This window comes from Brachyhypopomus gauderio, chromosome 14 (genome assembly GCF_052324685.1).
Source record: "Brachyhypopomus gauderio isolate BG-103 chromosome 14, BGAUD_0.2, whole genome shotgun sequence".
Classification (NCBI taxonomy): Eukaryota; Metazoa; Chordata; class Actinopteri; order Gymnotiformes; family Hypopomidae; genus Brachyhypopomus; species Brachyhypopomus gauderio.
Genome location: NC_135224.1, coordinates 16,432,889 through 16,456,210, shown reverse-complemented (window position 1 = coordinate 16,456,210; position 23,322 = coordinate 16,432,889). Strand labels below are relative to the sequence as shown.

At 43.3% G+C, this 23,322-nt stretch overlaps 1 protein-coding gene across 2 annotated transcripts in view; it reads right to left on the bottom strand.

Annotated features, from left to right (window-relative positions):
- The window catches only part of ank2b (ankyrin 2b, neuronal), a 126,875-nt gene that overhangs the window by 77,626 nt on the left and 25,927 nt on the right, over nucleotides 1-23,322 (bottom strand). The window contains exon 1 of one of the 2 annotated variants that reach the window (XM_076973545.1): nucleotides 15,230-15,514. The exons of the other annotated variant lie outside the window; for it this stretch is intronic. Coding sequence (XP_076829660.1) covers nucleotides 15,230-15,316 — 87 coding nt within the window. The 5' untranslated portion in view covers nucleotides 15,317-15,514. Of the gene's footprint in view, nucleotides 1-15,229; nucleotides 15,515-23,322 lie in introns of those variants that run through there. 2 annotated transcript variants of the gene reach the window in all.

The following is a 23,322-nucleotide window of genomic DNA, read 5'->3' as shown; positions in this document are numbered from 1 at the left end:
CTCTTGAGGACACCGAATACTTTCCAGCAGATCAGAGGTACGTGCAACTGGGGTTGGAGGCTCTCTCGTCTCACTAGTGTAGCAGAACGCTGGGGATGCATCCCATGTTTGTTTGTTTGTGTGAGAAACCACGACGTGTTCTTAAACAAAAGTTTACTGTTCATTATTATTATATATTGTTATTATAAATAGTATATTTGATGAACACTTTACATTTGTTTCCTCTGTTGAGTAGAAACTGTAGTCCCTTTCTGTAGCATTCTTCTCTCACGGGGTCAAACAGAGTCTTGATTTCCAGCGATCACATGGACAAAGCAATCAGACACTTGCAGAAAGTGCTTAATCGATAAAAGGCTGGATCCAGCAGGAGTGACTCAGCACGGTGGATGAACCGGAGACGTTGCGCCTGCGACTCATTCGACCGGCGCTTCCAGCTGCAGCAACCCAGGTTCAAGTCCGACCTTTTCAGACTGTGCGGGAGGACGCCGGGGGTAGTATTTAAAGAACATGGCTGCCAAAGTGACAATGCAGGCGTTATTTAGCGTTAAGTGTTCCCTAAGTGTGGCTTAACGGTCCTCTCCAGCTAACGTCTGCTACAAATAAACTGCACCACCTTTTTGCCGTTATGAAAAGAGGAGCGAAGCAACGAAATAGCGGACTTATTTGATGCCGTGTTGCGTTTCGGCATAAGAGTAATAATGCCCAGCTTAATAACATCAGGCAAAATTCATCAAGGCACAAATACTGATATTTGAAAAGCGAAGAAAGTGAGGGAGAGGGAGGAAGAGAACAAATCATGCAGACATAAAAAGAGAGTGTGTAGAAAAGTATGAAAGTTCAGTACATATCTTCTTTCAGCAGTAGCCACAGGAACTCACTTGCTCCGAGGGTCCGACACCAGACCGCGATTACCCAGCGACCAGCCCAGCCCACCGTTCAAAAAAGCCCCGCAGCTCTTCACTTTCGAGCCTCTTCCATCATCATCATCATCATCATCATCATCATCAAAGCTGTCAAGGGGATTCATGTGCTGACAAGCGCTCATACGATACGGAAGCCTGTGAAGGCTTCTGAAGGCCATCAACGCTGTAAAGGTGGACTGTGCTACTCGTATTAGCATAGGCTTTCATCCCTGCAAATTAGCATCAACCAGCTTTTCATAAATATTTACACATCTGTGAAACAGCAGTCGCCGTGGTGACATTTGCTCGAGTGGCTCAAGTCCGTCTACCACCGCCATCGTCAGGGGCGAGTAGTAACTTCTCGCCATAGATGAATAATGTTTTAATTTACTAGGGGGCCAGGGGGTGGAGCAGAGGGGTGGGGCTGGGGTGTGTGTTGGGGGGGGGGGGGGGGGGGGGGGGTACAGAGATGGGTCCATTATTCAGGATGGCCTGAGGGAAGAGTATAGCAGGGCTCATTAAACCCAGATTTGATTACCATATTTTCAATTTTGGTCCGAGATATTGGTTTGACATCCTCCTTCTCTACCCCTACTTGATTCTACTTCAAGGTAGAATAAATAAATAAACCAACAAATGCCAAACAGGAACCTCTCCTTCTCAAGGCAGCGAGCAGCGAGAAGCAGTGAGAAAGACCACAACGCCAGTTTACGTATACAGACGTAAATCAGTGTTTTTAAAATGACAGCGGAGGTCAGAAGTTGAGTGGCTCTCGGGTACAGATGGTCAAGGCCTGCTTGGAAAAATCAAACGGAGAGCCTGTTCAGCAGTCACAGCTCTCCTCTTCACACCACACATTTGGACAGTTTGACACAGAGGACCATAGAAATATCATCGAGAGAAAAAAAAACAGGAGGCTTTGCGATGTGTTGTGGTGAAATTCGGTTAAAGCGATATGGCAAAGTTGAATGCGAGGGGACAGGACTGTGGAGTCGTTGTGTGTGCTGAGGGAAAGGAAGCAAACAGGACAAGCAGGCGGTAGAGAAGAACATGAGAGGGTGAGTGATGTCCTCTCAGCAGTGTGCAAGCACTCTACCCAGACTCCAACAAAGGCTTTCTGTCGTTACCAGGAAGAGGGACCAAGCATCGACTCACAGTTGAGGCTTTATATGCTCAGACACACATATAGTCAACCAGATTTCTTGTTTTTCTGGAACCTTCTAATAATGCTTGACACAAGCACACTCTCTCTGTCTCACACACACATACACATGCGCGCATTAACATATACTGTATACACACAGATAATCCATAATCTAAAAATACAGTCTCATGGTAAATAAATAAATAAATAGTATTTATAAGTATTAAGTATTAAAGTATTAAATAGTCTCATGGTAAATAAAGTCTCATGGTTCCTGATAAACAGGAACTTTATGAGCCTTTTAGCCTCATACAGCAAAAGGTCATATTCACACTGATGCAGAATCATTCTTAAAATGTGTGACATTATCATTTCTTGAACACCACAATGATCAATCATTACATCTAAATTATGGATGCCACATCCCATCTGGCACACCGTCATGGTCTGCTTAGTCACACGGAGAGCCCAAAACTGCAGTGCTTTCAATTGCAATCCTGTGTTAATTTCTATATTTTAACCACATATGAGATAAGAAACCAAGGCACTGCAAAAATGCAAAATCATTAATCACAATTAGCCAACAATAGCCCCCCTGACAAGCCCATTGTCTGCAAAGTGCAGTATGCTCTGCCCTATATGTGTCCGAATAAAGCAGCTCCATGTAGAACACCATTCCTGGGTGACACATGAATCATGAGAGCAGGCGTACAATGAACTGGAAAATGAGGAACAGTGTATGGACAAGTGATTGCTGCTGGATCAGGGAGGCGTTTCCCACGGACGCGAGCCTGGCCAGGATCTCAGGGATGTCCATCCACGCCTGCCAATGCAGTCTAAAGCGGCCGCGGCCGATGGATCAAGCACTGAGCCAGAGTCATCCAGGAGGTGGCGAGAGTGTGATTGTAGTGAGAACTGCTTCAATCGGATTAGAGGGGCAGTCCAGCCACTGCTGGAACAGGGAGGGGCAAAGGAACGCCTAGATAACCAGATTAGCCTGGCCCAAAGCTGGCCCAAAGCTGGCCCAAAGCTGGCGTTTCCTTGTTTCTTTAGGGAAACGCAGAGACTACATCTGCCTCTTTCCTTGTTAGCGCTCCAAGACCGTAATGGCAGCAAAGGAAATGAGAGCCAGAGGAGTTGGGCCTGTTTATGGATGAATACAACAAAACTACGGGCGCATGGGCGAGAAGAAAGGAGGGAGGAAATGGGGAGGTTGTGGAAAAGGATCATCCAAAGGGAGGAAATGGAAAAGCAATGAGAGAGAGAATGAAAGAAAGAGTGAGGAAAAGATCAACCTGGAAGGATGCTGTATGGAAGAGGCAAAGTAATTAAGGCTTAGATGGGAGAAGAAAAAGAAAGGATCTACTGAGAAGTTTGTGGATATGAGCTTTGTAATTACTCATTTGGGCAAGAGAGCTCATTTCCCAGCCAATTTTGAGATGACACATTTGAGTAAAGTTGCACTGTAAGTTTTCTAAAAACGTTGAAGAATGGAATAAACAAACAGGAGACAATAGATATCCATTACTGCAGTAAAATAAAGTTGTCCATTATAAGAACGCAGCCACAATAAACAGAGAGAGTGTGTGTGTGTCTTGACAGGGGATTGGGGGTTTGAGAATTTATCTTTGTACATTCTGACAGCCAAGATACGGCTGCAAGTATGAAATATAGTGAGTGGTTCTTGAGAAATCCCTGTAACTGGGAATGTCACTAGCAACTCCATCACCGATTAATAAAAAGCACAGTTAAAACAAAATACAGTATGTCCTATCAGGCATGGCTGTTCTTTTGTCTCTGTTGGTTTACCTGCTGTGTGATTTTAACAAACTCAGCAGGCTTTGTGCATTTTTAATTTATGAAAAAAATGGCCTTGGGTACTTCACAGATGCAGATGAGAAAAGACATGTTAATGAACCTCCTAATGACTCTTCAGAACCTTACTTCTCCACCTGACTCATTTGGAACGCCATAAAAGAACACGCACAGGCCGAAGCTAAAAGCACATAACATGCATAAACAAAACACAGTGGGATTTGACTTATCTGCCAGGCTCACGGATCTGAATATTGATTTTGATCCTCTTCCTTTCAGTCCAATAGTCTGTGTCCCTTGGTGAGTTTAGTAGGTGGAGCATTGCCTTGGGGCAGTGGGCATGTTTAGCACAGATCCCTTCCTTATGCCCCCCACTGATTAATCAAAGCCCCCGTCTCCAGGGCAAAAGAGATGTGGGTGTGGAGGTGTGGCTGTGTGGGTGTGGGAGTGTGACTGTTTAGGTCTGGGGGTGTGGATGTGGCTGTGTGGATGTGGGTGTGGGGGTGTGGGTATGGGTATGGATGTGGGTGTGGGTACGTGGATATGGCTGGCTGTGTGAATGTGGGTGTTGGGGTGTGGCTGTGTGTATGTGGGGGTGTGGCAGTGTGGATGTGGGTGTAGGTGTGTGAATGTGTGGGTGGGGGCGTGATTGTGTGAATGTGAGTGTGGGTATGAGGGTGTGAGTGTAAGTGTTGGCATGTGACTGTGTGGGTATTAGTGTAAGTGTAGGGGTGTGACTGTGTGGGGGGCTAAGACACCAATCTTAGAAGGAGCTTCAGTGTGTTCTAAGTGACGATGGTGATCAAGATTACCATTATTTACATTCAAAAATACTACATAGAAGAGCACTACATAAAGGATAAAGAGAGAAAGTAAGGGAATGATAGATGTTAGGTACATGGTGTTTACAAGATCAGAACCTTATCTGTTTCTAAGGATCAAACGAGTGCTTTAGTACTAAGGGAGACACTATCAAAAAGAGGTATCAAACATGAACATCAATGCCACTTATCCAGAAACCCAGGATGGTTCATAAGTATGTCTTTTCCTCCGAGACTCTTAGTACAATGACACACACACAGACACACACAATCAACACTTGCTCTCATTTTCCCTGGCCCATAAATTTATTAAATTTTTATAAAAGTACACTTAACAGACTCAGAACTCAGACTCAATCTGGTAAAAACCTGATTACCTCCAGTGTTTGTGCGAGTAGTATATAATTACTGTTACTAATGTTAAACGATAGTGAGTCAAGATGGAACTGAATTTAATCTAAGTCAGTTTGAGATTTGGCGTGTAGTGTGGGGAATACAGGTTGACTTCATTAACACTGACTCAGGCCTCTCCAATAAAAAAACATTAATTATCCCCCAAACCAGTTTTCTGTAATATGTGGAGACAGATTTAAATATGCTGCTCCCTAAAGGCATATTCTAAACATCACGATTCAACTGTCAAAATATAAAGACCCCAGAAACCAGATTCAGGAACAACTGAGACTGTTCAAATCTTCAGCCCATCACTGAAAATACACATTAGCACTACTGAGCATATATTCACACAGTGGCGCAAAAAGGGGGTATGCAGAGTATGCGACGCATAGGGGCGCCGCACTAGAGGGGGCGACAAATCGATGAGATATAATACTTAATTTGTGTCCATCTTACGTTCGCCACCCCCCCGGTCAACAACTTCACCCCCCCCCACGGTCAACAACTTTCGTTCGGGGGGCGCCGATAGTATGTTTGCATACACCTCAGAAAGTAAGTAATTGCAACCCTGTATTCACCTTTACTAAATGAAGTCAATTACACATCAGCTAATTCTGGAGCGCCTTGTTCTAGACAGTGTAACATGCACCATGTTCTAGACAGTGGAGAATATGTTGTAAGTGCCTGACAATACTCTGCTCTCTGGCATACTGCACCACTTACAAGCTTTATCCACAATGTCATAAAAAGACAGGAGAGTATTTTTTAAGTCATACAAGGAAAAGGAAAACTAGGTAAGAACAAATGCACACACATACATTAATATTAATATCTGTAAAGAATGAGTCTATTAAAGTGTAATTGGATGTTATTTATTTGATTTATTTTCAGCGCATATTTTTTTAGCTCCGCCTTCATATTTCTTGGTAGCTGTCTACATGCTGTGAACAAGGATGCCGAATTTAGTGTCTCCATTTGGAGCAAGTTAGTCTGATGGATGCCTTCACATCCAGACACACACGTGCACAAACACAGAGAGAGAGAAAGACACACGTGCACAAACACACACAGAGAGAGAGAGAGAGAGAGAGAGAGAGAGAGAGAGAGAGAGAGAGAGATGTATCCTCAATACCAGACTGGCACATTATTTCAACTGTGATTTTAAAGACTAAATCTGGCTTTTGTGTTAAATACAAGGATACATAAAGCTCTGGAAATCAGCAATTGCTAAATGGAAACTGATCCATTTACATTTGACAGCTAATAAATGTACAAAAAGGTTAGTCTGTGTGCTTTGTGAATATGCGTATGTGTGTGTGTGTGTGTGTGTGTGTGTGTGTGTGTGTGTGTGTGTGTGTGTGTGTGTGTGTGTGTGTGTGTTCATTAAGACTTGTGCATTTTGCCTGACGAATATTAAACATGAAATGACCAAACACGTTGTACTTCACACTGCACATATCTCCAGCTCACCAATTTCAAGTTGCAGCGTGTCTGAGTCTCATGGGGTGACAATATTACCCTAAATAATATATTTGCTTTGACATTGTTCAGTTATCTCTGCTACTCCTACATCTCTACTTATTCACAATTGATGCGTAATACCAAACCTTTCACATGATAAAGACTAAAATGGTAAAAAATCCATAAGGAAGGGAAGTAGTCCCAGTCCTAAAGATAGCTCTTTCCTCTCAGGCACGATGAGCTGCTCTGGTCCAGACAGAGCGTTCCAGAACTCAGGGAGTGGCCGCGAGCCACAGGTGCCATGGAAACAAGATGCGGCGACGACAGAATGAGTTTCGGACCTCTAAAGCAAGGAAACGATGGGGGTGGGGGCGTGGCCTGCAGTAATCAGTGTACAGAGAGATGGGGGATCGGCAAAGGTGCTGCTGACACCAACCACGTGACACGTGACACGTGAGCCTAGTAATGTACTTCCACGGCCTGTGCCGTTACACAGAGGTGCTCTGCGGCATTCAAGAGCGCCATTAGAGGCCAGTGCAAAAAGAGCTGACCGTGAGTTGTGGACATAGGTCTGAATAACATCGGTGTCCTTACAGTGGCTCTTCATCTTTTCACCTGGAGACTAGGGGTGGCAATTGATTAGAAATTACTTAATGCCTCCCATAAGCACACCAAGCCCCTCCCCAAGGCAACCTCAACGGACGAAGACCACCATCAATAATTCACACCGTGTCATCGCTGGCAGGTTAGACAAGGGGAAAGTGGAGAAGCTTTGATGCTTTCAATCAATGTGCAGCTCCAACTTCACTGTTAATCTGTATCTATGCGTATGTTGACAAAAACACAAATTCCACATGTATTTGGCGGGAAAAGCTGCAATATGTCAAATGCAAAAACGTGTCTGTTTAGTTTATTTGTAATCAAAAGACAAAACAATCTGCGTGCATCATCATTTATAATTCACGATAATTGGAGCTCATTGATTATGTTTATCTTCCATGATTGTCTGCCAATCAATGAATTGCATAAAATATCAGCATTCTGTTATAATTGAACCATATAAGGTCCAGGGTTGTTTCCCTGTTGTATTTAATGTCATTTTCTGAATAGTTCTCTGTAGCAGCGTATGTTCTGATTTAATTGCCAACATGACTTTAATGTTGCTGGTGATGTGTAATAAGTGTGACGGTTACATAATCCATCTGAGTATGTCTGAGCCCATGGATGAATACAAACAGGAACCTCTGTGTTAAACAGCTGCAGAATTCATGGGATTTATCAGAAGCTTTGACGTGATGTCTGGTGTTAAGAACGATCTGAACAACTGATCCCTAAACACCAGTGCCAGGTTTCCCAGTCTCAGATGGTCAGACCACAGGTTCCTCGTCGCTGGCTGCCTCATGAGCCGTGGCTAGATTGATGCCGTTACGTTAATCCACTTCCCTGTCTTCAGACTCACAAACAAGGGTTCCGTCTGTTCAGAAGCTGCCGATTTTCCCATGCACTAATCTGTTCCCTCATATCTTACCCGATTGCTGTCTCTTCAGACAAAGACATCGTTCTTCACAGATGTGAGCCAGGCTCCAATAAGGGTGGGGCTGTCCAGCTTCTCATGCTCTTCCTCCCTCTCTCTCTCTCTCTCTCTCTCTCTCTCTCTCTCTCTCTCTCTCTCTCTCTCTCTCTCTCTCTCTCTCTCTCTCTCTCTCACACCTCCAGTTTCACATTTGGCCTGGATTCCAAATTACAAAAATCTTATCAGAGATGATCAATATGTCTCCCTCTCACTTCATCTACATGGCCCCCCTTTCCTTCATTATCTAATTTCGTCCTCTGCTGTCTCCACTCTGTAATGTGTGTGATTATGTGAGACATGCTGAGTTATGGACCTTTATCCTCAAAGACCATGACTGTTGTCTAGGTTACGGGCCCCGCCCTGTCTAACTGAAGAGACACAGCGCAGAGGTATTTGGCTTGGACATCTCTCTGTTCACGTCTGTATATTCAGGAAGCACCTCAAGATACCGGAAATGATCGTAAATTCAAATGCTTTTGGAAAGTCACTGCAATTTTGATCTTTGATCTTTTCCTTCTCCCCTAGCTGTGCATCGTCGCCATGGCAACAGTTGCACATCATCGGCATTTCCCATCTGCATCGCTGTTTGCCTTCCAGGAGACGCTCCAGGCTTCAGGAAGAAGGCGGCAAGACGGTCAGCCAAGCATCACCCACAAACAGGCATGACGTTTCTCACGCAATACGCCAGGACACAAGCAGGCCTCACTACGTGTTCATACTTCCCCAGTCCTGCCATGCTGTAGCCATTGTAACACCATTCTGTTCATGTGCACTTCCATCCATTTTGCGTTGAAGGCTCCCTTTCACATCTTGCATCGCTTCTCAACCGCTGAGAGCGTCTTTAATCCTTACAGGTTCGGCTTAGCTGTAATTCAGTGAACTGAAAGCTCTTAAGCTCAGTAGGAGCAACTGCCGTTGGACGGACACACAAGCACCATTCACAAACACCATTCATCTTAGCAGAGATTTGGAGTCGAGCCCTGACTAAAACCCAGCTTTATGCTTACGGTAAGCAAAAAATATTCCAGCAAGGCCATAGTATGCTGACATCCTGTCCACGGTGGTAAAAATTGCTCTATACAACATGAAAATGATGACATGACTCCTTCTCCCTTTCAGTTTGCTGATCCTCAAAGACAGACAGTTTCAAACAATACATGAACAAGCACCCAAAATAGGATGCTGTCATAAGTTTGGTGCCTGCAGAACTATACATTACGGATATCCAAAAAGGCTTACGAGTAGAGGTTAATCAACTAATAAGTAAACAAAGCTACTAACAGTCTCAAACACTGTTATGTCAAACCAGATAGGCAACAAATCAGAAATGAGTCACCCCATGGTCCACCCCCCATACTCGTCCCCCATGGTCCACCCTCCATAATCTCCCCCATGGTCCACCCCCATACTCTACCCCCATGGTCCACCCCATAATCTCCCCCATGGTCCACCCCCCATACTCTACCCCCATGGTCCACCCCATAATCTCCCCCATGGTCCACCCCATAATCTCCCCCATGGTCCACCCCCCATACTCTACCCCATGGTCCACCCCATAATCTCCCCCATGGTCCACCCCCCATACTCTACCCCATGGTCCACCCCATAATCTCCCCCATGGTCCACCCCCCATACTCTACCCCATGGTCCACCCCATAATCTCCCCCATGGTCCACCCCCCATACTCTACCCCATGGTCCACCCCATAATCTCCCCCATGGTCCACTCCCCATACTCTACCCCATGGTCCACCCCCATAATCTCCCCCATGGTCCACCCCCCATACTGCAGTGGGTTTATATGTACAAATAAATGTAATCCTGTTAGTTTATGAAACCCACATTAGTCCATCAATCAACGATCAAACTAGCCAAGTGAATAAAGAAAAATAACATCAAAGATATCATATTTACTTTGTTCAAAACTGTAAATATCAAATAACTGTGGAAATAGCAATTGTGCTTCAAAAACGCTCCCTCTGAATAAGACTTTGAAGCGCGGGCGATTTCTTCAGCCACAACAAAGCTAAGATTACTGCCGCATTGTTTGAGGTTGTGAACACATTCTGTTGCGAATGCAGTTTGCCTTTTAATTCTTTGGCAATTTGTTGTTTTTCTTTATGCCTAATTTTGGAAAACTTAGCTCCGTGTTTGGTTTCAAAATGCCGACGTAGATTGTACTATTTGACAACCACCACCGCTTCATAACACAAAAGACATACCTTTTTTTCTCCTTGAAGCACAAACATGTTTTCGCTTTCCCGTCTTTTTTAAAACATCCTTCTATCTGCATCGATTTTTCTCTTCCTGGACATTTTGGGATCATTATTTGTATTTCTCAATTACACTCTTTGGGAAAATCGCATTGATGTAGAAACACTGCAGTGTCAAGATGTAGTCACTTCGTGGGTAACATAACTGGGAAATGTAGTTTTTGGTCACTGCATGTATTTGACTTATTTTTATTTGATTTTTTTAGATAATTAGGCTTTTAAAGCTCTTGCCGGGTCACATAAAATGAGGCGGCGGGCCACATTGGACAAACTTGAGTTTGACACCTGTGCCCTAGAGGTATGCTAGCCCATGTGATACTGGCTAATACGTTGTAGAATGCATTTGACTAAATGCACAAAGAGCAGGAAACCTCAGAGCGACTACAGCACAGCCCAAAGGGCAGAGTAGCAGCACAGGCCAGACTAGCAGCACAGCACAGAACCACAGCAGCACAGGCCAGAGCAGCAGAACTCCCCAAAGCTAGAGAAGCAGCACGTCCTGGAGCCAGAGCAGCAGTCTAGAGAAGTCAAACAGTCTCAATGTTGGCAGTGTACTACACTCCAGTCACTCATCATGCAATTTATTTCAACAGAAATGAGACATGTGTTAGCCATGGCCTTGATGGCACCTTTCTAAATGAGGGTTTGCTGGGGTTTCGCTACGATGGAGCAAAGGCTGGAGCCGTTACCAGGCTGAAAAGCACGTTGCCACATGCCATTGGCTGGCACTGTCGAGACCACAGACTGGGGCTGTCTGTTGGGAATGCCATTAAGCACTGCACTGAAATGAAGTATTTTTCAAGTTTTATTCGAAAAGTTATACTGTCTGTACCACTGGCCCCCCAAACATCGGAGAGAAGTATTCTGTGCAATCTCAGAAGCATTCTGGTTAAAACGAATGGTTGAGTCTTACATATGAGATGGGTGGCCTCTTCATATAAAGCAGTGAACGTTGTACAATGCATATGCATGATAATGAATGAAGATACAGAACACATTTTAAATGGCAGATGCATGGTTGAGGGACTCACTGCAAAACATAATAAAGAACATGGGCCTTGTGTTTGATGTTCTTTAGGAGCACAAATATTTGCCTGAAAGCTTGCAGTCAAGGGACATTATCTTATGCTGTGAACATGATTAAGGGGCAAATCGATGCTTTTCTGGCCAGACAAACCCAATCCTGGACCACACTACTTAAAAAGACTCAAAGCAGAAGTCAGTCAACCTCTGAAACATTATAAAGCACTTACTGACAGCACACACTCGCTCGAGTGGTGCCCCTCTCTGTCCGTACGACAGAAGCATGGCCATCTCCGTTAACAGTGTTTGATAGGGAGGACGGCACAAGACAGCTCCGTGACATGAGACCATTTTAACATCGGCTTTTCTGGTGTCAGACAAAGATCCAGAAATTGCTGTTACTGATGGGCCACTGGAACGGCAACAAGCAGTAAACTCTCTTGCTGATTGTAAACAAGAAGTAATATGTGAAAGAATACCATATCAATTAGATGTGATAACATGGTGACCAGAAAAACGTGTTAGAAATGTGCAGCTGTAATGTGCCACTATTGCTGTTAAGGTACAAAAATGAAAGGTTTAATTCTACATTATTATCAGTCACATTATTTACATTATTATTATTATCATTATTATTTTTTTTATATTCCACGAGCATCCAAAAATGACATTCAGTATGTAATGTCCAATTATAATGGCCCAAATTACAGAATCTGAAGACTTCCACCATATCCGTCCACACCTCTTCTCCAGTCATGACGGACTCACACCGTCAGTGCCAGTCCTTCATCTCTCTGAAGCTCTGACTGCACCTCTCCCACTCAAACTCTAAATTAGTGGTTTGGTGTTTCTGGCCCAAATCAGCCACATCACTAACACGCATTTCGCTTTTTTCAGACACTTTTGGTAAAATTTTCTTGTTCAAAAACCGGAAATTTCCAGGTCACTGATTCTTTTCAGAAGAATGAAAGGATGGCAGGTTTGAAGGAATGTACATTGCCCTGCTAAAACACCTCAGAGGAAGCAGAACCAGATTATCACTGGTATTAAGTCAACCTAAAATCATGCTCTATGTGAAATGACAAGCTGTATGGCACGGCCGTCTGCAACCCTGCTCCGGCCGGAGGGGAATGTGTTCTGGCATTCCTCTGTGCTCATTGGAATAGGAGCACCTTCATCAGCAACATCGTCATCATCCTCCAAAACATGTGATGTGCTGGTACTGTACTCTAAAGTACTAGCTGCCCCCTGGAGGACACGATCATTTAAGAGATGACAGATGTCATGAAGCTGCTTGCATCATTTTATACTGTAGCCTTCCTGTTCACTGCACACAGAACAGAACCCTAGAGCCTTCTGAAAGTGCTCCACTTCTTGATTATATCCAGTTGTTGTTGCAACTCAATAGTTTGGAAGCAATAATTCAACGTTTGATAATTCAAGTATTGTTTCGATTACCTTTCCAATTAACATGTTACCAACAATAAAAACATGCAGTTATCTGCCAAATCACATATGTTAACATGTAAGACATTTAGTAGTTACATTACTAAATAATCACTAATGATAACCCTAAATTATGGAAAGGATAATTAAAATGATCGCGATGCAATTGTATTTCTCTGAACAGCCGATCCTGTGCCAAACAGCCTGAGTGGATCTTTGTCACGTTAAAGCTGTAGAAACGTGTGACAAGAACTGCTTTAACGCAGAGTGAACAAGAACGCTCAGCGTCTCCTCCCTCATTAGCGCTGACCACAGAGAGGCTGAGCCACGTGCCACTCTTTTCTCCACTCATTAAACCCCAGTGATCCTGCCCCCGAGCTGTGTAGGGTTTTCGGGACGGTGGGGGTGGTTGGCAGGGGGTAGACAGGGGTGAAGGGCATATCAATAATTCAAATGTCGATCCTTTATCCCCCCGTTGCCTGACAGAGTTCCACCATGAAAGCAGGTCTAGACTGGGTTGCGCAAATTCAGCTGGAAGGCATTGTTTGTGCTCGACGACGCCGAAGGGTGACACAACAGCTGTAACAGACACAACAGTTACATATTCTCGCTGGCAATTCTTGGAAACGTGTTACAGACCACAGGCGACAGCATGTTGTTTTGTGCGATGCTTTTGTTACAGTGGTAAAATGATTCACAGAAAAACAGCCCAGCTAGTCTATGAACAGAGCTTCATTTCACACTCTAAATTATGCTCACATTATACTGAATAGCTATACAGACAACCATACATGATGGAATTTGTCATCAACTCATTGACTTCCTTCTTTGATGATCATTTCTTGCTTTTGCTGTTGTTTTGAAGGTGTTGCCATAAATCGTGCTTCAAGTCAAGTTCATGTGCTGAGTCACTGGGTCTGAGACAAAGCCAGGAAACCTGTATTTCTTTTGGTTTATGGCTTATACTGGACACGGTATTAGAGAAGATCATCTTTCAGGACGCATGAGCCAAGGTCTAACAATGGAATATATCCCAATTATGGCTAAATATTTTGGCAAAGGCATGACCAGCTAATCCACTTCAAGTTTAAAACCCATGCAGGTGCGGGAGACACAACAACAACATTCTCCCAGTGACACGCCCACCACAACGAAACATCCCCGAACCAACACACTTGCGCTCACATAATCAAGCAAATTCCCTTTTCCATACTAACACCAATTTGAGTGTAATTTCTGGAAGAATATGCATTTTTGTGGGGGTGGGGGGGTTGTTTGTGCAAAAGGCACACAAAGAAGAGGGCCAAGCCCACATTCAGAGCTGACCACCTCCCTGTGGAACAAAGGTGCTATGCAGAAGCCTGCACTACACAGAGAGGCTGCCAATGTAATGGTGTCTCGGTGGAGAGGAGTGGCTCGCCAATCTGCCAAACCCTCAAACCACTGACATCAGCATATGGATCCATCCAGCTCAATAGAAAACAGCTATGTCATATGCATTAATCTCAACAAATGGAGAACGAGAGAATAAGTATGTGTGGCAGGGAAGGTGTGTGTGTATGTGTGTGTGGGGGGGCTTGGATTGAGGTCTCAGAAGACTATGTAGCAATAAACATAGAACAACATGATCAGCATTTCTTCTGGACAAACACATGCACACACATACACACGCATGCACATATACACGCACGCACACATGCACACACACACACACACACACACACACACACACACACACACACACACACCCAAAAACAGCTTTCATCAGCACAAATTCTTCATTCTTAAATCAAAGTCCTCGTTAGGGCAAACCCATTAGACACAACAGCATCTGTGTACCAAGCCTTACAGAAGCAGTGCTCCATCTCTCTCTCTCTCTCTCTCTCTCTCTCTCTCTCTCTCTCTCTCTCTCTCTCTCTCTCTCTCACTCACACACACACACACACACACACACACACACACACACACACACACACACACACACACACGGCACGCCACCTGCCCACCAGCCAGCCTCATGGGAGAGCATCAGGCAGCGTTGCCCAGAAATGAGGCTCCCAGCACAGGCACAAAATAACCATCTTCCCCAAGTACCCTCTGAACTCCTGCTCTAACACTCACCATCCTAAATCCACTATGAGCAGCACCTGCCAGACATTCAAACTAGTCCGAGTAACTAAAGTTCCTCCAACATCTAATCAAACACTAAAAACATTTTTTTTTTGCCATGAAAGTGCTTCATTAACAGGAAGCACAATTTCTTCAATACTCATCAGTGTTCATTCATCAGTGCATGTCTGCAGATCCCAAAAGCCAAAGTGCATCCACATGTGTTGACATCGTCTCCGGAATTCTCCAGAAAGCATGTGGCTTTACCTTCTTAGGTTTTCTCCTTCTCCCGCCTAGCCCGTTGAGTCTGTCCGTCGTCTCCATCCTGAGATGGGACTGGTTGTCTTCATTCATCCTCTCCTCCACCAAAGACGCTCTGTCTCTCTCTCTCTCGTTTGAATTTGGTGTTTGCGCTCACTTGCTAGTTTGTCGGCTCCGGCGTCCAGCGGGAGGCCCTTGCACCCTCTCTACTCTTCCTGTCTATTCTTCCTCTCTACTCTTCCAGGCAGCACTGAGGCAGTACTGAGAGGCGCGCAAAGCACAGGACCAGGGGGTGTGGTTGAAGGAGAGGGAGAGAGAGAGAGAAAGAGAGAGAGAGAGAGAGAGAGAGAGAGGGCGAGAGACACACTGTGACAAAGTGAGAGAGAGAAAATGAGAGAGAGAGAGAGAGAGAGAGAGAGAGAGAGAGAGAGAGAGAAAGCAAGAGTGAAAAAAAGAATGGGAGAATGAGAGGGAGAGCATCAGCCAATGAGCATGCAGGAGGGAGGAGAAAAGGCGGGGAGGGGGAGCACAATGGTGTTGCCATGGCAGCAGCTGCCACCAATGTTTATCTCCCATATATACGGGAGCTGGTGTATATATATTTCAAATTCATCAGTGGTTGCCATTTTTTCTTTGTCTATTGTGCTTCATTAGAAAGAAAAAAACCCACAGATATTCTCTGTTACCAAACGATGATGGTGGGTAACTATAGCAGAGTGTCAGTGATACCAGTTCTGTTGCCTGTTTTCTGTTTATTTCTTTGATATCCTGGGAGCTAAACATGTCCAACACCTTGGCCTGGATTCCACAGGTGCAACAGAAAACAGCCACGGCTACCTGTGCCTGGGCAGTACGCATGTGTCGGGACGCTCAATGAGTTTACAGCAGTGGAATACTACTGGAATACTACAATAAGAGTAGGAATAATAAATAATACTCATAACAAAACTGATAGTAATAGGACCTCTTTTGAAATACTGAAGAAAAACTTTAAAAAGACCCATGCACTGTTTCGTTTTCATTCCTGCCTTTTGTTCATCCTCTTGTGTTTCCTTTTCTACTTGTCCCCTTTACGTCTCCCTTGGCAATGCTCTCTAGCTCCGCCTCTTTCCATTTCTCCCCCAGTGAAAGATCAGAGAGGGCGTCGACCTCTGACATGGCCCTTTGCAGCACCGCTCCTGCCTGTGGGGACATACAGCGCGCTGAATGGTCCGGGTTCACCCTTGATCGAACCCTAGCAGGCAAGGGATGACACACGCCTTAATCGAGGGGAGGTCCTGGTTAAAGTCGGACAATTGTGGTTTCGATGCCGAAATGAACAGTCTAAATGCCTCACGATAATCAGAGACTAAATTAACCTGGAGAGGTTAAGATCTTGCCACTGCTGTTTAAGCATAACGGTTTGATCTTCAGTCGACATGAGCCTGTGAGATTTCTCTGCTGTCCTGCAGCAGGACAATGTGTGTCACTGCCCCCTGGAGGACATATATGGACAGAAAGATATGAGCATGTCAGTATGTACTGAATATGTACTCTCATCATTGAAGTGTGCAAAATTAACCCAACAGGTGTCTCCCTGAAATATATAATATAGACAGCATCTTAGGTGCCAAATTTTGAAAATTCCTATCGGTGAAGAATTTTAATTATTAAATTAATAACCATTATTTATGTTATTATGATTATTATAATTTCATTATTGCATTGGTTAAACTGGTGATTTGTTACACATCTCGTTGACTGTTCTGGAAACACACACGTTTCATTTAGGTAGTGTTTGAGGTCAGTTCCACACACCATGGACTTCCAGCCATGAGCCAGTCATAGGACTCACCATCGAATGCTCCCGGCACCTTGACATTCAGCATTGACCTTGTTAATCCCCGCAGCGTGTGAGCTGCCACGACCCTCTTTGTACGTGATCTCATGTTTCAGAGGTTGGCAAATTGTAGCATCAGGAGTCACGGCCATTCTAAATCATGTTCTAGTAGTGCTTCTCCCTGGGGAACCAAGCCTCCTTTGATGTGCAGGTTGGTTGCCTTATGTACATACATGTACATACATAGACACTGAGGTTCCATAAAGGAGTCTGCAACTTGGCCAAGTACAGCTGATGAACCATGCCCTTGTGAGCCATGCACGTGAAAAGGTGGAATGTGTGTGTTACAGACACTAGACAAAGAGTAGCTGTTGTCTAGGCAACTGGCCTCTTTCTATTCCAAAATGACTTAAATCCCTCGAATGCCCCTCCCCTCTGCACACGCATACACACACACACATACACACACACACACACTTGTCTGGTGGCTCAATGGCTGTGTCTGATCAGTCAAGGCTGTCTCTCTGGCAGCCGAAGCGTGGCTGCCAGGCACCTAGCCAGGTTATAATCTATAATCTGGTCTAATCTAGCCTCGCCTAAATCTAGTCAGACAACAGATCTGTCTATAGGATCAGACCTGAACCCTGTGCAGGGGATTAACATGAACACAGCAGTTTAATGTCGATTGTGACAAAGAGTGCTAAAACACAGAATGTAATTTCTACTCAGGGAAACATGTGGCAGTTATGAAAAGCATCAGTACAAAACCACATCCCCCTCGATGTCTCACAGACATTGAATGGTCCTGATCCAACCACTTCAAAGGTTCAGTGTAGGGATGTCATGGCTCCTGAAAGACCTCTAGACCAATCACAGTCCCAAGAGCCACAGAATCACATAAATCTGCTTAAAGCGGCACATGTGAAAAGTCCATAAAGGCTGAGTGTAGAAGCAGAGTTGCACATATAGCTTCACTAATGACGTCATGAGTGAAATTGCCCTAGATAAGTGTTATGAAGTAATCTGTCCTGAATCGGTATAATATCCACAGGTTATCTGTGAGTTCAAGCTGGAATACTGTTGGCACCTTTACATTCAGGAAATTCTCTGTTAGATAAAACATCAGTAAAATATCAGATAAAACATCAGTATCTCCTTTCCACCAGTACTGTACTGCATATTCAAACATGAAATTGGGCTTGAGAAGACCGGCTGATTCAAATTAAAAATAAGTCTAGAGAGACTTTAGTTCAAATAAAAAGGATAAAATCACAAAACAAGGAGTTATAAGAACTACCAAAGGGATGTAAACAATGTTCAACTGTGTGGACATTAAAAAGATTCAATGTTTTAATTAGTTTGGTAATTAAATGGTAGCTAACCAGTAGATGGCTGACGGTGTGTGAAAGCTAAGCAGAGGTGAACCAATGCTACAGTGGCTTAAACAGTGTGAACTATTTAAACAAGAAGCAAGAATACATCAGCATTCCCTGTGTGTGTGTGTTCCAGGTCAGCTGCAGCAAGTTGGCTCTTTGATCTGGAGGTCAGAGCACCAATTTGTCCAGGGGTGCAAGTGTGAGAGTGATTGCTGCCCTTTGACTTCACTACAAACAGTGAGATTAGACATGCGAAGTAAAGAGTTCATCTCAGCCGTCTGTCAGCTCTGGAGAGAGTGAGAGTGAGACAGTGGCATCACACAGGGTATGCCCTCCTGCCCCGGCAGGGTCTCCTGTGCCAAGCCCAGCCCAGACGGGTGAAGTGCTTGACCTCAAGACAAAGTGTGAATATATCAAGCAGAGTCACACAGTCTGTTGGTTTTAACAGTGTATTCTTACTGACCTTCTGGCACAGCAAGATACATGTCTACACTCCTGGAGGTACACTTTTACACTCCTGGAGATATATCTCTACTGATCAGGAGAGATACATACTCCTCTACATATTGGGAGATATACATACACCTATACACATCTGGAGATGCACCTCGACACTTCTGAAGGTACACAAGTACACTATTACAGATATTCATACACCTCAACACATACAACCAAACCCTACTGGAATTATACTTCTACATAAACCTGTACATGTCTGGAGATCCACCTCTACACTCCTGGATGTGCAATACAAATTTGTTTACAAAGCATTTGTTTATACACACTGAGTCAAACTAAAGGTTTAATTAAATCCCATTGAATTAAACAGGTAAATATGAAGGGGTAACAGACACAATGAGTTCACACTGTGAAGAGACACTTCCCCCACCCCACAAGTACACATCTATACACACATACACACATACATGCACCCACACATCCACACACACATACACACATGTAAACCCGTTAAAACAGGCTCTAGACTGAATGGTGGTGGCTCGTGAGGAACATTGCTCGGGAGGCTGACACGTGAACGAATAATAATCGAGGCTATTTTTGTTTTCCAACCAGATAGTAACCGTATATGCCAAATTACAACAGCAACAGCTTGGAATGCAGACAGCCACACAGTTAACACATGTAACACAGTTACGGCATTTTCCAGCAAAAGCTTCAAATTCTAAGCAATGTGAACCAGCCTGAAGATAACCGTGATTCTCAAGGTGACCCGGCGTAGCAAACGTTGGTGCTGGAGCTGGTGATCTTGCTAATCTCTGTTTACCAAACAGGCATATAAATGTTATTGACTGATAAAAATCCATGAACACAACGTTTAAGAACCTAAATCGACCTATTAAAATAAATGGAACATAACGATAGTACTATAGGATGGAATAAACCATGTCCATGCTGACTGTCCGATTGCCTCATGTAAACATACTGACAAAGTAATAATTCCAAATAAGTAATCTTTTCATCTAACTCTTCATCTATGCATTCATCTATGACAACAATCTACCTCTATGAAGAATGGTGGAGCTCTGTCTGTTGCATAAACAGAATAATAACATAATTTACTGATGAAATTGCCAGCTCAAAACAATACTGCTTCTGAGTAATGTAACAATGATAGAAAAGGTAAAAGGTAAAAGTTGTTTGTATGTAATTAATTAGCACTTTTAAAGAAATCTTATGTATTTGCTTCCATCTAATAACTTCATTTAATAATAGGCCTTTTTTTACAATAGTCACTGCATCAAAGAATGTAAATGTTAAGGGAAAAGATCAGTTTTAAATTCAGGTTTAAAAGAGGACAGTGAGGGACGGAGTCAGAGATTGAGGTAAGGTATTCCATGACTCTGTAACCAGGATGCTAAAGGATCTGCACCCTACAGAGACGAGTTTAAACTTCTGGATGGAAAGGAGGACAAAGGTGAGTGGGTAGGTGAACATGGGTGTAGGAGTTCAGTACGCACGTGTGTGTGTGTGTGTGTGTGTGTGTGTGTGTGTGTGTGTGTGTGTGTGCCCATGTACAAATGTGCCTTGACATCTCAGTAATGTACTGGTAAACTTTCAGGTATAAGGAAGCTGTGTTGCCATAGAGACAGTATAAGCAACCATAGCAACTAGATCAAGGTGAACACTCAAGATCAGAACCTTTGTGTTACTTGGGTAAATGTGACAGTGTGAGAAATGTGTGGTGTGTCTGTATGTGCACATATCTCTCTCTCTCTCTCTCTCACTCTCTCTTTCTCTCTCTCGCTCTCTATTTCTCTCTCCCTCTATCATTCTTTCTCTGTGTGATTATAAAAATCTTTACAGTATAATTAAAGTTAAGTATATTAAAGTTCAAATGAGCATCAAATATTCTTCCAAGATTTAAAAAATTGCAGTTCTAGTACCAAATGAACAGCTTTCAAGTTTGCCATCTACACAACTCAGCACTCAAGGCATTACTGCACAATGCAGTCACGCGTATATCAAACACTCACTCATCCACTAGAGGGCAGAATAAATGAAAACGCACAGATGCAGGGAACATTTGAGATGTTACAGAGATGCAGATACCTAGCAGACTGGAGATTTACACAACAGAGTTAATATCACTTTTTTATCCAGCCAACATATTCTCTATAATCCTGCCACACATGAGAGTGGCATATATCCTTATCTCTAGACTTTCATGATCTTCATGTTCAAACCATGATCAAACCGTGTTCATATTTCATTTGTAAAACAATAACAAAAACAGTATGAGTTACAGTAGAAATTCATTTGCTTGTTTGTTTGTTTTATTTTATTTTTAAGAGTAAACTTGCCGTAATGTTATACGAAAAAAGAATAGCATTCTCCCTCTAGCCACACAATCAAGCAATCACGACCCCCTCATTCCTCAGAAATGAGCTACAGAATATAACATTAAACACACAATGCACTCAACATTTATGTGTGTGTGTCACATCTGTGTGCAGTTATATATATAATGACATTACTACACAATCTTATTTAGCTTATTCACTGTTTACCTCCATGATAATACGTTCCAATACAGCACACTACTTCCAGCCATGTTTATTAATAACACTACTGTGCATCTGGCTCTGATCTTCATGGCAGTCAACATAATGAGCTCCCCCCAGTTGTTGTGCCACACCTAGCCAAGCTTCACAGCAACACCATCAGTCACGCCTGGCGCATCGCCTCGGAAACCCCCAGGTGACTGTTGTCATGGCAACAACCCCCCCACCCCCCGGAATGTCAAGTAGGGAAATACCTGCCCCGCAGGGCCCTCATCCAGACACTGGAGAGTACGGGTGAAGGATCTTAACTAATCTGGTAAATGGAGGAGACAAGATAAGCATTGATGGTCGGTACTACTTAAGGGAGGGACGTAGATAGGTTATTCATTCACTCACGAGGACACTGGAGGTGCCGCAGATCTTTCCTATCTCACAGTACTTTCACTTCTTACACACTGGCACTGACATACTTCTGAACAAACAAATAAATGAACCAATAATTAAATAAATAACATTTTACAATAAAACTATGTCGTTTTGCAAGATTTTTTTCAAGAGGATTTTATGCCTATGAAATGAGAAAGGATAAAACAGGTGTATGTTAAAGGATTCATTTGCCTTATCCAAAGATAAATAAGTCCTCATCCAGATCAAAAGAAAGCGCCATCCAAAGATAAAGAAATCATCATCCAGTTCAAAAGAGAACCTTATACAAAGATATGATATTTTGATCATCTTTTGGATGATCTTTTGATCATCCAGATCAAAAGAAAGCCTTGTCAAAAAGCCAAAACTAAAAGCTCTAATCCAATTAAAGGAAACATTATATCTTTACCCAAATCAAAATAAATCCTCATTCAGATCAAAATGAAACATCATAATCTCATGGAAGATGCAGATCAAAAGGCATACTCATCTAGATCAAATGGACACTTCACCCACACTGAAAGAACATTTCAACATTTCAAGATGAATGAAGTTATAAAAAGTAAAAGTAATCCATTCAGAGCAAATCACAACCTCCTCCATGTCCCTCATTCTAACATTTTTTTCTTTCTACACTGCCCTGCGGCATAACTATACATATAATAAAACTAACTTCAACACAAACATCAGCTATGTGAAGCCAGTGATGTGTACTGTGTAAGCTCAAGGCTGGGTCAGGGAGGAGTTTGGAAGTTGGTGTTGTTGCACCATACTTCATAATTTTGGCCTTAAACTTGACACAGAAACTGAAGTTTCTGTGACTGGCGCATTGGCAATATGGACACTCATTGACAATGTGTTTGTTGGATGCCTCATTCTAAGACATTAGATTAATTGCTAATATGGCTAACAGTAAAAGAAAGCTAGGTGTTCCAGCAGACATGCTAACTGACAATACAAGACATGCTAACTGACAATACAAGACATGCTAACTGACAATACAAGATCTCATTACTAATTGCACTGCTTCTGTTCTGTCAAGCGGTTGTTTTAATTAAGAATATTGTAACATAATCAAATAATTTCCCGGTTCACAGATGTGTGTTTATTTGTGTGTGTGTGTGTGTGTGTGTGTGTGTGTGTGTGTGTGTGTGTGTGTGTGTGTGTGTGTGTGTGTGTGTGTGTGCTACAGCAGGAGAATCAGACAACCAGAGAAATAAGAGGATGTACCCTGTGGTGTGACAATTTCTACATGCCCCATGTTCTCTTTTGCAAATTCTTTTACAGTCTCTTATAGTTTTACCTATGGTGAAGTTCATTTCATGGCTTCACCAACAGGACATTCGTCATTTGTCATGTAATAGTGAAACTGAACCCCACTACCTCTTGCCAATAATGGTGATGAATGTATTTGATATGAGTGCCAGCCATCGTGACATCTCTTCATTGGCTTTT